The sequence below is a fragment of the Bubalus kerabau genome, chromosome 22 (assembly GCF_029407905.1).
Source record: "Bubalus kerabau isolate K-KA32 ecotype Philippines breed swamp buffalo chromosome 22, PCC_UOA_SB_1v2, whole genome shotgun sequence".
Taxonomy (NCBI): domain Eukaryota; kingdom Metazoa; phylum Chordata; class Mammalia; order Artiodactyla; family Bovidae; genus Bubalus; species Bubalus kerabau.
In genome coordinates this window covers 25,600,716-25,616,254 of record NC_073645.1, presented here as the reverse complement: position 1 = coordinate 25,616,254, position 15,539 = coordinate 25,600,716, and the positions used below count along the sequence as shown (strand labels likewise).

Here is a 15,539-nt window from a genome sequence, read left to right as displayed (position 1 = left end):
ACAGGGGATGGGGGTGGGAGGGGCCAGGGCCCCTGGACTCTTGATGCTCCTTTTTTTTTTTTTTTTTTTTTTTTTTGTGGGGGAGACCTGACGTTTCTGCTTTCTGCTGAGACCACCCCCACCCCTGACACCAGCAGTCCCCCTCCATCCTGGGGCCTGGCTCAGACACAAGCCAGGAGTTGGGGTTGAGCTGGTTTCCCTCCCTCTGCCCTGAGGGCTCACCATCTCCCTTGCCAGAGGTGGAGGATGGATGTCCAAGCTGAGGCCCCGTGCACAGGCCAGGCACTGCGGCCTTGCTTCCCTCCTTCAGTGGGCCCTGCCCTTTGTATTGCCTCCACCTCCATTAAAACTGCTCTCGACTTGCTGGCTGGGCCTCCTCCTCTCTCTGGTGCCTGGCCTGAGGCCAGGGTAGGCATTTGCTTACCGGGGACAAGCATCACACACATCAGGGGCTGCTGTAAGTTGGGGAGGAGGCCAGGCCCCCTCCCTTTCTCATGAGAATCTTTTATTTGCCCCAAATGAAGGGTGGGCACGGGGTGTTAAATAAGAACTGGAATAGGCAGGGTCACTGTACAGAGGGGTCCTGGAAGGGGCTGGTGGGTGGGGAGTGGTTCAGTGCACCTGAGGCTGGGGGCGCCCGTGGCAGAGCCCTCCTGGTGGCTCAGGGGGTGGGCCCAACTTCTCTGTTTCCTGTTCCACCGACTGGCTCCCATAGGCACTGTCCTCCTTCACCTCTGCTGGGGGAGTGGACACGGGAAAGGGAGCAGGAAAGAGTCAGGCCTTAGGCCTCCCACCCTCCAAGCCCAGATCCACCTCTCAGTTATGGTCCCTTTACCTGTGCTGGGCAGCTTTTCCTGGGTCTCTGGACCCTTCAGCAGCCTCACCCCCTCCTCCAGGCCCATGTCAGACAGAGCATTCAGCAGGCCCGCCAAGTCGCCACCAGCCAGCTGAGGAGAAGGAGGAGGCATGAACCAGGAATTGTGGTTAGGGTGTGGGATCCCGGAGGAAGCACCAGAGATCTGAGACTGGGGCATGGAGCATGGGCAGGGGCCTGACCGACCTGGTAACTGCGCAGGAGGCTGCCACTGGGCGAGGCTGTCCTTCGATACGTGTCTACCAGACTGCGCAACCCCAGCCGTTCTGCCAGCTCCGCCCAGCTGCCCTGGGCTCCTGGCCCGTCAAGCAGATGCTCCAGGTTCTGTAGGACTGTATCTTCAAGGGGTATCTCTGGCCCTGAAGGGGACACACACATAAACATGTTAGTCACCCCCAGAGATGGCAAAGACAGACACCCAAATGTCACCTTTATCTCAAGGCAACCTGATAGATAGTGCAGGCGGGGCCACTGGGGCAATGGACAGAGGATGGGGTGGAGAAAGGGAGACCTCCTTCAGTGGTCCCGAAGGACAAGAGACCGCTGTGAGCAGGGGTTCAGGGGTCTGGCAGTGGGTGGGGAGAGCTCCTCACCTGCAGGGCTGGGCGGGGTCAGCGGCGGTGCCATGGTGTCCTGAGCAGCATTTAGCAGCAAGATCTTCACCTGGGGAGACAGCCTCAGCCTTGACTACCCCCTATCACAGTCCTTGACCCCCAGTACCAGCTACTTAGGACCCCATCTACAAGCCCAGATGCCCCATCCCCTGGTACTGCTAGTCCCAGGCTGGCCTCACCTTGCTGCTGCGAGTGAGGTCAAGAGGTGTGTGGCCCCGGAAGCTGCCTCGGGTGTCCCTCTCAGGGCTCTCAGAATCTGAATCACTACCAGAGGTGGGAGGCGAAGGCAGTGGGCACAGGGGCTCCTCGTTCTCTGCATGGACGTCAGCACCTGGGGCAGGGAGATAGTCACAGGGAGGCTCCCTTGGAACCCATATTAAGGACTGCAAAGTGGGGGATTGGGAGGCACCCCCTTTCCCCCCTCAGCCCTGTTCATAAGCCCCTGAGGGTGGGACTGACCAGCCTTCAGAAGGAGGCGGGTGAGGGTTGGGGATCCCAGTCCAGCTGCCAAGTGTAGGGGTGTGTTTCCTGCAAAGGTGCGGGCATTCACGTTGGCCCGGAGCTGTGGGGTGCGAGGGAGTGGTTGGTCACAGCACTGACTGATCCGCTGGGCCTCCCCCGACACCTTCACCGTCCCCAGCCCTTGGCTCCACATCTTCCACAGTCCTCAGTCCCACCTTGGTGACGAGATGGGTGACCAACCCCAGCTCCTCCATCTCTGTGGCTAGATGCAGGGCTGTCCGGCCCCCCTGCCGCTCTGCAGCCTCCACTTCGGCCCCACTCTCCACCAGCAGATCGAGGCACTCGGGGCTTCGGGCACGGACTGCCAGGTGGACTGGGTATAGCCCTAGTGACACAGGGTATTCAGCCTGCAGCTGTGCCCCTAATGTGAGCCCTTGACCAGCCGACCTCCACACCTCACGTCCACTATCAGGCACTCCCCAGATCCTCTCCCTGGTGCCCACTCTTGCCCGCTGGTTCAGATGAGGTGATGAACTCACCTTCGAAGTCGGGTACATGCAGCAGTTGGGGCATGGCAGGAACCCCACTCCGCAGCAGGGCGCACAGCATGTCGGGGGCGCTGGCACCTGCCCGGAGTGCCAGGTGCACTGCTGAGTCTCCATGCCGATCCAGCAGTGCTGGGTCTGCGCCCACCTGCAGCAGGAAGCTCACCACCTTCGTCTGCCCCGTGATCACTGCCAGGTGCAGGGGCGTCTGGGGGAGGCAGGCAGGGTGAGCCAGGCCCACTCCTTGCCTCACCCACCTGACTTCCAACCCCTCCCCCTCACCAACAGAGGCCCCTCACCTGGTGCAAGTGATTGGTGATATTAACCACGCCGAGGTGTGGGGCGTGGTAGATGACGTGGGCTATCTGCTCAATGACGGTGGTCTGCCCGTGGATAATGGCCAAGTGCAGTGGCCTAGGGATTGAAGGGGTGAGACTCTGGCTTAGGAAGCTCAGCAACTCGTTATGCTTTACTCTCAAAACGCCACCACCTCCATAATCTCCTTCTCTCCAGCCCACGAAAGTAAATCCTTCCGCGCACCTTTTGCGGTAAGTGCGTACTATTACTGTGCCCCTTAAGCAATCGACAAAACTGAAGTCTACAGAGATTTAAGTATCTTGAACAGAACTAGAGTGTAGCGAGGCCGAACTTGAAACTGGGTCTGCCTAACTCCGGAACCCTGGCTCTATAGGTTCCTTCTCTGCCCCACAGCCCACGACCTTCCACCGGCGCGCGGAGCCCTGGTCCCCGCCCGCTCTCCCGCCCACCTACGTGTCTCCGTTCTCATCCTGTGCGGTCAGCAGGTGGCGCTGTCCCGCCAGCAGCGAGCGCGCGTCCGCCGTGACGCCGTAGTCCAGCAAGGCTCGAGCGCTGCGCTGCGCCAGGCCGAACAGGCGTGCGTTGTACTCCCGGGCTGGAGGTGACAGGGGGCGTGGGTGTGGGCTAGGTCCCCACCCACAGCGTCCTGACCGCTGGGATTCCCGAGGTCATACCTCGATGCAGCAGCTCCGGGGCTTGCTGTTCGCGCTGGGGTGTCCCGGGGGCTGCGCTTGGCTCTGCTGCTTCCTCCCCAGCATCCACACTAGGCGTCTCGGCGGCCATCTGCGCCCCACCCCCGCCTCCCGGGTAGCAGCCCATTGGGGCCGCGCCCGACTGGTAGGGGCTGTAGGCCAAGGAGGAGGGGAAAAAGCCGAGGCTGCCACCTGTGGATACAGGCAGGACTGTGGGGAGCGGGCACCAGGAGGACTCTCCCAGATTTCTTCCCCACAACTTTTCTCCCCTTTATCCCATCCTCCTCCATTGCCCTTCCTGCCACCAGCACCACCTCACCTCCTCCTCCAGCTCCTCCATAACCCCCAGCCGAGCCCCCAGAGCCTCCACCCATGTGGGAGCCACCCCCAAAGGGCTGGGAGAAGGTGGGCAAGGCTTTCCTCCGCTTCCGCTGCACCTCCTCCTTGTCTAGGGGTAGAGGGAAATGAGATGTTAAAACCCCAACTTGCACCAGCCTCAAGAGCCCTGTCCCACTCTGGTAATGGCCTTTCCCCCAAAAACCCTCAGGCTGGCTCCTAGGGCCACCTCTTTCTGGGACATTCCCTACTCCTGATTTCACTCATGGGTCCCCTGACCTAGTTCTTGGGACCCTCCAGTCAAGCCCCCACCTCCAGCCCCCCTGGGATCTTCAGCCCAGCTCCACCTTCTACCAGAGGATAATAGGTGAACTGTTTGGAGTCAGAGACATCCCCCCCACGCTTGCGTTTCAGTTGCAGGAACACGGTTACAGGACGCTCAATCTTCATCTTGTGATAGGGAGGTGTCCGGAACACAATGGCATACTAGGGGGAAGGAGGACATAGGTGTCATTAAGGCCTTGACTTAACTTGAATCCAGACCCAGCCCTGGCCCTAGGGTACCTGTTTGTGAACATCTGTGGGAGAGAAGTCCCCAAAGGCCTGCCATCCATTCTCATCATCCTCGTAGAACCGAACCTCAATGTCATCTACAGGGAAAATTGAATCTATAGGGCCATTTGTCCTGAAGCTGTGTTACTCCCCAAGCTTGATACCCATCGCTAGCTCCCAGCCTGGGCTCCAGCCTCACCTTTCTGCACCTTGTCACAGAGCAGATAAACCTCATCTCCACCCCGCACAGAGCCAGCTGTCTTGTCCATTCGAGAGATCTTCAGGTTTGAGGCTCCAGGAGACTCTATGGAGATGGCATATCAGTTACTTGAGATGATACAATAGCCATGGCCCCAACTAGGGAGCCAGGTGTATTTTAACAACCCCAAGAGACACAGGAACTGCCAGTATCTTCATTTACTCAGAGAGGGGACGTGACTTCCTCAAGATCACTCAGCTCATACATGGTGGGGCCAAGTTCAAATCCACAGTTTGAGGCTGCCCTCCACACTCCCTGTGGCACCCAGACCCAGCACCCCAGGTGGTCAGGATACTCACTGCTGTCATGTATGGGCTGGGAGATAACTGGCTTCAGGGGCAGAGAGAAGGAGCCATCACTGGCTCGAAGGAAGGCAGAAAAGCGCAGTCGCACAATGCTCAGATCCATCACCTTCTTCAGTTCCTTGGCCTCCTGCTCCAGCTCTCGACGCTCAGCCTCTGGGCAGTGGGCATACATGTGACCCCTGGATTCCTCCTCTATTCCTTCCATGACCACCTCCCATGACTCCCTCCATATCCCCCATACCCGTAAGGCCCTGGGGCCTGGAGCGAAGACGCTGCCTCTGAAGTTTTTGTATCATAATCTCCATCATGTTCTTTTTGGTCACATGGAGGACACCCAGGTTGTTAAATCTGTGTGGGGGCAGGGAGAAGTCAGAGGCCTTGTGGGCAGTTCTTTCCTCCTGAGGCACCCTCCCCACCGCCAAGGCTTGGCCCTGCTCTACTTCCTCTAGGAAGCTTTTCTAGTTTTTACTTGGGGCCCTGGGTTCTGGGGCCAACCAGAGTCTTTCCCCTTGGTCAGATGCTAAGCTCACAAAGGTGGGCTGGGACCTAGGACTGGCAAGCGATGAAGGGGCACACCAGTGGGGACCAGGGGTAGGGGGCACCAGGCACCTACTGGGCAGTCATGTCCTTGGGCCCCACAGACACTGCGCAGACCCCCAGCTCCGAGCACTGTTTGCCCACCAGACTGTGGGCATGGGCACGAGGTGGGTCACTGTGTGTTACCAGGTCCACCTCAATCTTGGCAGGTCCCTCGTAGTTACAGATCTGTGAGGGGTGAGGGCTGTCAGTAATGCCCATGGACACACTGTCCACTAGCCCACCCTCCAGCACCGCCCTGGCTCACCTTGACAGTGGGATAAGTCTTCCGGCCCTTCTCGCTAGAGGCTCCTGGCAGTCCTCCATGGGAAGGGCCTTCACAGCCATATCGAAATCGGAAGCCTCGCTGAAGGTGCCAGGGCAGAGTGACATTGTGACCAGGAGAAACATCCCCCCTCACCAGCCACATCCCCAGCCAGCAGTGACCATAATGACTGGATGTGTGTATCCTGAATCACCATCATGCCACTGTGATCAGCAGCTGCTAACGATCCCAACCTGAAGTGGCTCTGTGATAGTTACCCTCCCCGTGGCCAGCCAGCTACAACTGTCCCACTTGCCCCCAAAGCTGAAGCCATCCCACACCATCCCTTCTACTTGCTCACCTGCTTAGGCTGTTCCACGATCACCAGGTAGGGACCATCAGCTGGGGACAGAGGAGCCAAGACCTCTGAGCCCATTCCCAAGACAGAGGGCATACACCACATGCTCCTCCCTCCTCCTCCCTCCCCCTCCCTCCAAGACAAGAGCAGGTCAGGGGACTTATTAACCTGTCTCTGGGGCTGGCTCCTTGGGCTCCACAATGGACGGGTTGAATTTGAAATCATCATATTCAATGATGCCATCCAGACCCTGGTATGGAGACAGACTGGGATGGCAGCTGATTCTGAGCCACCCCCAGAACCCGCCACCTCTCAGCTCTCTAAAGCATTAGCAATCACCCCCTCTCCTAGGCAGGCCCATAAAAAAGCTCCTACTGAAAGCAGTTTGCAGAGAGTGACTGACAGGCAGGGTGAAATAATCTGAGGACATTAGAGGTGTAAGGGAGTAGAAGGGACTAGGACAGGCAGGCAAACAAGCAGACAGGCACGGGGGGGTGGCCGGCAGGCTTTGGGGCCAGGCGGCGTGACTCACTGGGTCGTAGCAACTGTCCATGACTCTGGGCTAGGCCCGGCTCTGTCCGGTGGCTTCGGCCGGGTTCTGTTTCCCAGAGTTTCAGGCGCCCGCCTTAGGTGGAGAGGAGTGGCGGGTGTAGGGAGAGACAGATCAGGACGGGAGTTGGGGGGAGAGGGGGGCCCAAATTTAGGGGAGGGTCCGATCTCCTCCAGCTACCCGTCCGGGTGTGGCGGGCAGGATCCGGTGGAGGGCGAGATCCGGAGCTGGGCTGGGCCAGGCCGGGGAAGGGGCAGGAAAGTTAGAACAGCTTAGGAAAGTCCCGAAAATACCAGGGGGAGGCGGGGCCAGGGGGGGCGGGCCTGGAAATGACGTCACTGGCCACGCCCCCTGGCGGGAGGGGCGCGAGGTCCTCTCCTCGCTGGCCAGAGGGCGCCTGCAGCGTCTCTGCAAGCAGAGGGGCAATCAGACCCAGGGAAGGCCCCGCGGGGTTGCGGGGGCCCCCCCTCCTCTCTCCAGGGCCGGCGCCGGGGACTGGGGGTCTTTCAAGGCCGGAGGAAGGTCCTAGTCCGGGGCCCGGCCCCTCCTCTCCCCCTTCCCCTCCCCCGTCCTGGAGCAACCTTGGGATTTTCTACCCTCAGGGAGGCCACGGCTGATTCACCCCGGGGGGTTTTGGGGGGACATTCCTGCTGTAGGAAGGCCTCCTCCCCGAAGGCCTGTAGGTGGGGGCTCTTCCGAGTAGAGGGCCCCGGGGTTCTGTCCCGAGAAGCAGTCTCTGAGGCCAAGGGGCCAGAGTGGGTGTTGGGATGGGCACCTCCATTCTCTCTTCCCGAAAATCTCAACAGTCGTTGATTCCCACACCGCACCTGCTTTGGGTGCACCTCCCCCGCCCCTGTCCCATGGCCGTATGTAACATAGGTACATCACAGGTGTCTATGTTTCAGCCCATGTGCTTGCGCATTGTGTGCATGACGTGAACATGCGTGTACAGGTGAGACTCCTTAAACTTATTAGTGTGGACACATGTCAGCATGTACCTGAGGGCACAGGTGAACCTGTCGTTGAGTTTCTGCGTGGAGGGTGTGTGTCCAGGCACTTGTGCACGGGTGAGTGTGCTTTGCGTATGCATGTGTGTGCGAGTCTGAGTGCATGGACGATCCTGTGCACCTGCGGGCATACGTGTAGATGGACGTACGCCCCGTGTCTTTGTACAAGGATATCGATGTGTATCCGCGTGTCATGTTCGTATGAGCGCTCTCTGAATGCGCAGATGCCGCTCTTCAGCTCTAGGGCTCGGTCAGCTAAGGACCCTCCTCCCACCCTTGCCGGTGTCCCACCACCCAGGGGTCTGAACCCGGCCACTCACCGCGGCGGCGGCTCCGGTTCAGGATTCTCTCCCGGCCGGACCCACCTCGGACGGGTCGCGACACCTCTCCCACCACCAGGACTGCAGCCGGGAAAGCCCCTTTTCCGCCCCCGGGAGGGGGGAATTCCCGTGACGTTTCCGTGCGTCACTCGCCATGCCCTTTTTCATTGGCTGAAAGTTTAACTCCTGGACTTACACAACCAATCGGGAGTGACTCAGGGGCGCCCCTTGGAGGAGAAACATTTGTGTAGCTCTGGAAGCCGGAGTGAGAATGACCCTAAGACAGGCACTAGCTCTGCCAACCCGCTGCGGGATCCGCTGACCGAGCGCCATTCTCCAGCCGAGGGACCTGGCTCCTGTCTCCTCACACCCAGGCCTGTCCAAGCCGGCTGGCAGCCCCTGCTGCTACTCGGTTCTATGCTGCGCCTAATGCTCGGCCACCTCTGAAGTCGGGGAACCCCAGGGGGAAGCTGATATGCCTCAACCCTCTGGTCCCGCCCGGAGCGGGGCCCGGCTGCCGGGAAGACTTAGAGGAAGAGGAAGGAAGTTGATCTTGCAGTAGGTTCTAGAGTGCCATCTGGTGGCCCCTCTGGAGCCTCATGGAGACTCCATAATCCTCTCAGTCTTCCCGGGAAGAAAGTGTCTGGACCTGAAGCTTGTTCTGTAAATGACAGAACATTTAACAGCTGGCCAGACTTTCAGACCTGAGCTCAGGAAGTCTTCCGAGGATAAGGGAAAGGAGGTATTTATCTGGGATACTCAGGTCTTGCTCATCGATCACGGAAGTTTGGAATATTAGAGTTGAAAAGTCATCCAAAATTATTAGTTCAAATGCGTTTGATGTAAGAAATTACCTTTTTATATAGTTTCCAATGTCCGCTTACTTTAAAGACATACACACACACACACACACACACACACACACATATATATATATATAAATAATTTGGCTGCACTGGGTCTTAGTTGAGATCTTTGTTGAGATCTTCTGTCTTCATTGTGTCTAGTTCCCTGACCAGGGATGGAATCTGGGCCCCCTGCATTGGGAGTGCGAAGTCTTAGCCACTGGACCACAGGGAAGTCCCTGCTTAGACACTTCTAGCGGCAGCAAGGTCAGTACAGATTCACCAAGTACTGACCTCTGGGGCTGGACATTTCTGGTTGGTAGAATTTTTTTTCAGGAGGTGCCATGAGTAATCTCCATTTTTGGAGATGTCCTCCCTTAGGCTCACCATGGTAGAACACAGGCTGTTGTTTCAAATCTTGCCTGCAGCTTGCCCCTGACCTTAATAACAGAATTACAGGCCTGCAGTAGCTCTGCATGCTGCTGCTACTGCTGCTAAGTCACTTCATGCGTGTCCGACTCTGCGCGACCCCATAGACGGCAGCCCACCAGGCTCCCCCGTCCCTGGGATTCTCCAGGCAAGAACACTGGAGTGGGTTGCCATTTCCTTCTCCAATGCATGCAAGTGAAAAGTGAAAGTGAAGTTACTCAGTCGTGCCCGACTCTTAGCGACCCCATGGACTGCAGCCCACCAGGCTCCTCCATGCATGGGATTTTCCAGGCAAGAGTACTGGAGTGGGGTGCCATCGCCTTCTCGGAGCTCTGCATAAAGGGAGACTATTGTGGCCCTTGATTTGGGTAATTTCCTGTCACTTCCCCCTCTTCATCTTGCCTGCAAATTGAATGTGCCAGATACTATGTGAAGATGTATGTGTATTCAGTTGCACAGCCGTCTCTGACTCTTTGTGACCCCATGGACTGTAGCCTTCCAGGACTGTACCTCTGTCCATGAAATTTTCCAGGAAAGAATACTGGAGTGGATCGCCATTTCCTTCTCCAGAGGATCCCTGGGTTGAGACCCAAGGATTGAAACCGAGTCTCTTGCATCTCCTGCATTGGCAGATGGATTCTTTACCACTGACCAGGGAAGCCCAAACTGATAAAGTTAAGACTCAGAGAGGAGAAGTAACACAACCAAATACATGGCTTGAAAGGGACAGAGTGAGAATCAAACCCAGTCTCTTAACTCTAGCACAAAGCTCTTCACCCTAAATTTGTATAAAGCAAAGCAGGTCTTCCCACTCCATTGTGAGACTTTAGACTTGGGTGGGAGTGGGTAAAACTGGGAGAAATGGTTATATTCTAGGTAGATTTGAAAGTCAGGGGCAATAAAACTTGCTGAGGAATTGGGTGTGGGATGTTGGGAAGGGGTGTTGATATAAGAACCTAGAGGAGATGAGGGGTAATTGTACATTAAGTCAGTGTAATGGATGGTATTTGAAGTTTTGACAGTGTTCACCATTACCCCACGATTGAATGTAGAGAAAAGGAGTTGACAAGCACTACACCCTGGGACATTCTGATGTTGAGAAGCTGTGGACATGAGGAGGAACCAAAAGAGGAAATTGAAAAGACATGGTCAGTGAGCCAGAGGAGAACCAAGAAAAACCTGTGTCTCAGCCAGGTGAGAGCATTTCATGGAGGGGGTGGTGAACTATTTAGTTGAATTAAAGCTCCTTCTCAGCTGAAGCCCAGGGTTCTTGTTTTCTCTCAACCACAGTTTCCCAGTGAGCCCTGAACGCAGGTGAATACCCAAGGGCTTGAAAAGCCACATACTTTACTGTTCCTAGCATTTATTGGGAGGGGCGGGGTGATGGGGAAGTGTGCGCCCATTATTACTAACTCTGTAATTCGTCCTCTCTGATATCTTTTTTATTTTTTTGGCTGCTCCATGGGGCTTGTGGGATCTTAGTTCCCCCAGCAGAGATGGAACCCATACCCCCTACAGTGGAAGTGTGGAGTCCTAACCACTGGATCTCCAGGGAAGTTCTGATATCATTCTTATGTACTCAGAAAATTCACATTTATTCTTGGTTATGTTTGTTTTTTCCTGTTTTTATTAATTATAGTTAAAAAAATATTATTTGGCTATGCTGGGCCTTAGTTGTGGCATGAAGGATCTTTAGTTATGGCATGCAAATTCCTAATTGCAGCATATGGGATCTAGTTCCCTGACCAGGGATCAAACTGGGGTCCCTTGCATTGGGAGTGCAGAGTCTCAGCCACTGGACCACCAGGGAAGTCCCCTTTTATTGATGTATAGTTGATTTACAATGTTGTGTTAGTTTCAAGTATACAGCAAAGTGATTCACACACACATACACACACACACGGAGAAATAAACAGCAACCCACTCCAGTATCCTTGCCTGGGAAATCCCATGGACAGAGAAGCCTGGTGGGCTGCAGTCCCTGGGGTCACAAAGAGTCAGACACAACTGAGTGACTGAATAACAACATACACACACATATATTTTTTCAGATTATTTTCCATTATAGTTTATAACAAGATATTGAATATAGTTGATCTATTTTATATGTAGTAGTGTGTATCTGTTATGGGCTTCCCAGGTGGCTCAGTGGTAAAGAATCTGCCTGCCAATGCATGAGATGCAAGAGACACCAGTTCGATCCCTGTGTTGGGAAAATCCCCTCGAGGAAGAAATGGCAACCCACTCCAATATTCTTGCCCAAAAAATCCCATGGACAGAGGAGCCTTGTGGGCTATACAGTCCACAGGGTGGCAAAGAGTTGGACACAACCGAGCACGCATGCACACACACTGTGTATCTATTAATCCAAACTCATTTATCCCTGCCCCTCTTTCTCAGTTTTCTAGTGAAGTCTTAGCTCACCATGTAATTATTACTTCAGGTACTTGACCTTTTATTTCCACATGAGAAACTACAGAAAAATGTACTCCTTTTCGAGAGTTTCCACATCACCATCACTACTTTTGAGCTGGGGAAGTGTCATAGGAAAGACCATGCAGTTTAGAGTGAAACAGACCTGGGTTTGAATCTCAGCTCCCTAACTTCCCAGGAATACAGCTTCTCTGAACCTGCTGCTTCATCTAGGAGAGGAGTTAATATTTCTACAAGGTTGGGTAAGCAGTGCACTTAATATTGACATATACTCGTGTTCCAACAATGTCACTCCTCCTTGTTAGGATCTCAGGCCTCCGGGCTTTTTGAAACCTGCTATCCTCAAGTTCTTATAGGAGACACTATTAAGACCAGCATTTTCTTCCAGATTATACTATTTTCCCAGAGGTTTTGTCACTTCCACGTCATTAGCCAGTCTTTCGTGGTCAGAATTAAGGCCCGAGTATTAGATCTTCTTGTAGTTTCCTTCACCTGACAACACTGTTAACAAGTCAGGTTATATGTCAGCTGATTTTTCTATACCAGAATAAGACTTTCGACACGTTTTCCTTTGCTTGCCAGTGGGGTGGGGTTCAGTTTGCAATCACCCCAGCTTCTTTCCTAATATTTCAGACCAAGGGCTACAGACTTTTCATATTCTTTTGTTCACAGGATAGACTTTGGATTTCTATATGTTAGTCTATGTTGTCTCCCTCACAACATGTTTCCCTTCCTTCAGAAGCTTCTGAAGGCAGAGCTGTGGGGCTCAGAAGGGAGAACAGAGATGTTAGAGTCAAAGCCAATGGTCCAAGTGTCTACCTGATTGTAGATCCAGGCTTTTGCACCCATACGGAAAAGAGCAGGTGAGGCGTTCAGTCTTACTCATATTTTCCCAGGGGCAAGGTTTCAGGTTAGTGTGGAAAGCAGGCATGGTCTCGATTATTTGCAGAAGGAAGGGAAGCAGAAGAGACTAGTGCAGGAGCTGCTGGACTCCTGTTAGTATTGTTCCACATCCAGTTGTTTCCGTTTCCACAGCGGTGCACCCAAGGGAGGCACTGACAGACATCCAGACCCTTCCACATGGTTGTGCTGAGCAAAGGGAAGACTGAGAGGCTGAATGATCACAGACACATCTGGGCCCAATGAAGAGGTGAGCGCCCCTAAGTCTCCAAAAGGGAGGCCCACTGGTACTACTCTCCACCCTTTGGTGGAAGGGACTATGGTAGAGGAGAAAGTCAAGATGATGGGAGATGCTTCACTTGGGAAGGCTTAATAATTCTGCATCCCACCCACAGTAGCTCAGCCCTGCAGAAGCCATGCTGCCTGCCCCATGCACACTCCTTCTTGTCTTATCCTGATGCAAAGGGAAAGAAGAGAAGGGTTTCTCCAATCACACTTCAGTGGCTGGGCTGTTTGGAGGCTATGGGATGGGAAAAACATTTCCATGCTCAGTTATGGGCCAGAATGAATGCCCTGTGTCCAGAAACACAAGCTCACAGCTATGGGCAAGGTAGCCTCCCACCCCCTAAGGCCCATGGGCTCCTTGTGCTGCTGGACTATGAAGCACACCTGAGGGAAGCCTTCTGAGTAATGACAGCTCAGCCCTGGCTCACCTTCCCTTTGACCCCAGCCTGGGCTGTCACATTTATCTCCACTGGAGCAGTTAGGGAAGAGAACTGTCAGCCCCCAGCACATCCCTGGTGACAAGGGAGCACTGCTACGATGGTGGTGGTGGTGGTCGGGGGGTGGGGAGGTGGGCAGCAGCAGTGGTGAAGGAATCCTGACCATGGTTGGTAGGCTCAGCCTCTGTTCATGTGAGGGCCTATGTATCCCAGAACATGGTACCCACAAGCTCAAGAAGGAAACCAGAAGAAAAGGCCATGATGTTGGTACTAAGACATTTATTACATCATAAAAAGTCCACTGTGTTCCTGTTTTTCCATATGTACATGCTCCTGTGGGCATTCCTTTTCTCCAGTCCCACCTGCCCACACTCTATGGCGCAAATCAACTCTCCAAACTGACCAATTAATAAAAGAGGAAAAACTAGAGGTGGTGGCCCAGGGCTAGTGCGAGTGGGGCTGGGAGAGGGAGACAAAGTGCAGAGTGGTTGACCTGGCTCTCGATGCCTGACACGGGTAGGAGGGCCACAAGGGCGGGCACTGCAGGGCGGGTACAGTGATGCCTCCCTCCCCGGAGCTGCCAGCCTGCAGGTGATACCTGAATGTGCTCTCAGGTTGGACTCCCAGGAATGGAGAGCAGAGGAGGAAGGTCCCACAGACTAACTGTGGGTCCTAGGAGGGGCCATAAAAGTTCTATTTCCCATCCCCATCCAAAAAGCAGTGACAGCCGCTTGGGCTGGGACTGAAGAGTCTGTGGCCCCTGGGACAGCTGAGAGCGGGGCCAGGGACAGCCTGCTAGGAAGTACTGGTCCTGATAGCTGAGGGGCCTGCCTTAGTTGACCTCAGAGGTGGGCATGGGGTCTGTGGGACGAGGTGTGGCCAGGAGGGGCACAGGTGAGGTGGCCTCAATGAGAGCGGGGTTGAGGATGATGGGCAGAGTCATGGGGGGCACGCCCACCTGCAGCGGGGAGGCCAAGGGCTGCAGGATCAGTGGAGACTGAGCCAGCGGTGGAGGCCCATCTGGGGTAGGGCTCAGCCTGCTGGGGCTGGACGCCACTGGTGATCCAGAAGAACTGCTGTTAGCAGGCCGGGGGCCCTCGGGCTTCTCAAAGTCTAGAGGAAAGCAAGGTGGCCGCAGTCAAACTCCCTTACAGTCTGCAGCTGGTTTACCACACTCTGCTCCTCCCCATTCCTGTGAGCAAAATGACTTCTCCCAGTCTACATAGTTGAGATTCTCTGCTTGAAACGTATTCCAGTGTCCAGTTACCTCATACCTACCCACTCCCCCCACTGTTGTACCTCCAGTCAGATTAATTTTGGTCTGCTTTTTACTAGCATCCCTGAAGGGCACCTCTGCCTCTTCATCCCAAATTCCCAATCCAGCCTTCTTCTCTGAAGCCTGGAAATCCCAGGCAGCGAGCTCATCAGACCTGGCCCTGCAATCTCCCACAGGAAGAGCAGGTGAGCAGGATCCTGTGGCTCCTTCCTTCCCCTGGCTCACTGCCCGTGCTCAGCAGCAGTCATAAAGTACTCTGGGCCTCCTCTTAGGCCTTGACATCCAGCAAGCTCACTCAGAGGGACTCACCACGGGTCCCCAGCTCAGAGGGCATTTCTGCGGGAGGTGGATGGCCAGGGCTCCTAGTGTCACCAGCAGCAGGAGTCAGGTGTGCTGAGGCCAGCGGTTTGGGGGCATGAGGCTCCATGGGCACAGGGTCTGGGGATGGCAGAGAATCCAGATGGCAGCTCTCAGTGCCTTCTCTCGAGTAGAGTCTTGGCTGCCTACTAGACTTCCCACCTACCCAGGGCACAGAGAACTAGTTATTAGCTCCAGACTCTCTCTGATGAAGTTGGTCGGAGCCCCCTACCCTGGATGACAGTCTGCTTGAAGAGCTCATCTCGCAGGTGGGGCAGGAAACAGTCAATGCGCTCCCAGGTGATCTCCCAGAGGGCTGAGGGGCTGCCTCCTCGGGCATCTGCACTGTGGAAAATCTCTGCTGTGTCCATCACCAGGAGCATGTTCTTCAGAGACTCTGGAATGGCCTCTGACTGCAGATGGCAGTGGGACCATGAGAATGGGAAAAGGGATATGGGGGAATATGGTAAGGAGGAGACAGCCACCAAGGGGGAAACAGCAGGTCTTCCCAGAAGGTAGAAGAGGACACAGGCAGCAGCGTTGG

The 15,539-nt window shown here is 55.1% G+C and overlaps 2 protein-coding genes across 15 annotated transcripts in view; both read right to left on the bottom strand.

Moving 5' to 3' along the window:
• Positions 1 to 84: 84 nt before the first annotated feature.
• NFKB2 (nuclear factor kappa B subunit 2) lies at positions 85 to 8,549 on the bottom strand. 3 transcript variants are annotated; one of them, XM_055560381.1, is made up of 24 exons: positions 8,034 to 8,549; positions 7,000 to 7,114; positions 6,689 to 6,781; positions 6,325 to 6,406; positions 6,160 to 6,200; positions 5,802 to 5,900; positions 5,571 to 5,722; positions 5,199 to 5,305; positions 4,952 to 5,110; positions 4,593 to 4,697; positions 4,406 to 4,491; positions 4,189 to 4,327; positions 3,825 to 3,953; positions 3,488 to 3,697; positions 3,267 to 3,408; positions 2,795 to 2,909; positions 2,490 to 2,703; positions 2,166 to 2,335; positions 1,948 to 2,050; positions 1,668 to 1,819; positions 1,468 to 1,537; positions 1,061 to 1,233; positions 836 to 947; positions 85 to 737 (listed from the first exon to the last, which is right to left on the bottom strand). In XM_055560381.1, the coding sequence occupies exons 3-24, from the start codon at positions 6,707 to 6,709 to the stop codon at positions 613 to 615; spliced, it is 2,706 nt and encodes a 901-aa protein (XP_055416356.1). In that variant the 5' UTR covers positions 6,710 to 6,781; positions 7,000 to 7,114; positions 8,034 to 8,549; the 3' UTR covers positions 85 to 612. The 3 variants fall into 3 exon arrangements, with proteins under 3 accessions (XP_055416356.1, XP_055416355.1, XP_055416357.1); XM_055560380.1 differs by lacking the exon at positions 7,000 to 7,114; XM_055560382.1 differs by lacking the exons at positions 7,000 to 7,114; positions 8,034 to 8,549 and having other exon boundaries at positions 85 to 734; positions 6,689 to 6,989.
• A 5,075-nt stretch (positions 8,550 to 13,624) lies between these two features.
• The window catches only part of GBF1 (golgi brefeldin A resistant guanine nucleotide exchange factor 1), a 124,392-nt gene continuing 122,477 nt past the window's right edge, over positions 13,625 to 15,539 (bottom strand). For all 12 annotated transcript variants that reach the window (XM_055560385.1, XM_055560383.1, XM_055560388.1 and 9 more), the window contains 3 exons: positions 15,228 to 15,408; positions 14,948 to 15,076; positions 13,625 to 14,475 (listed from right to left, as the gene is read on the bottom strand). In XM_055560385.1, coding sequence (XP_055416360.1) covers positions 14,195 to 14,475; positions 14,948 to 15,076; positions 15,228 to 15,408 — 591 coding nt within the window. In that variant the 3' untranslated portion in view covers positions 13,625 to 14,194. The remainder of the gene's footprint in view (positions 14,476 to 14,947; positions 15,077 to 15,227; positions 15,409 to 15,539) is intronic.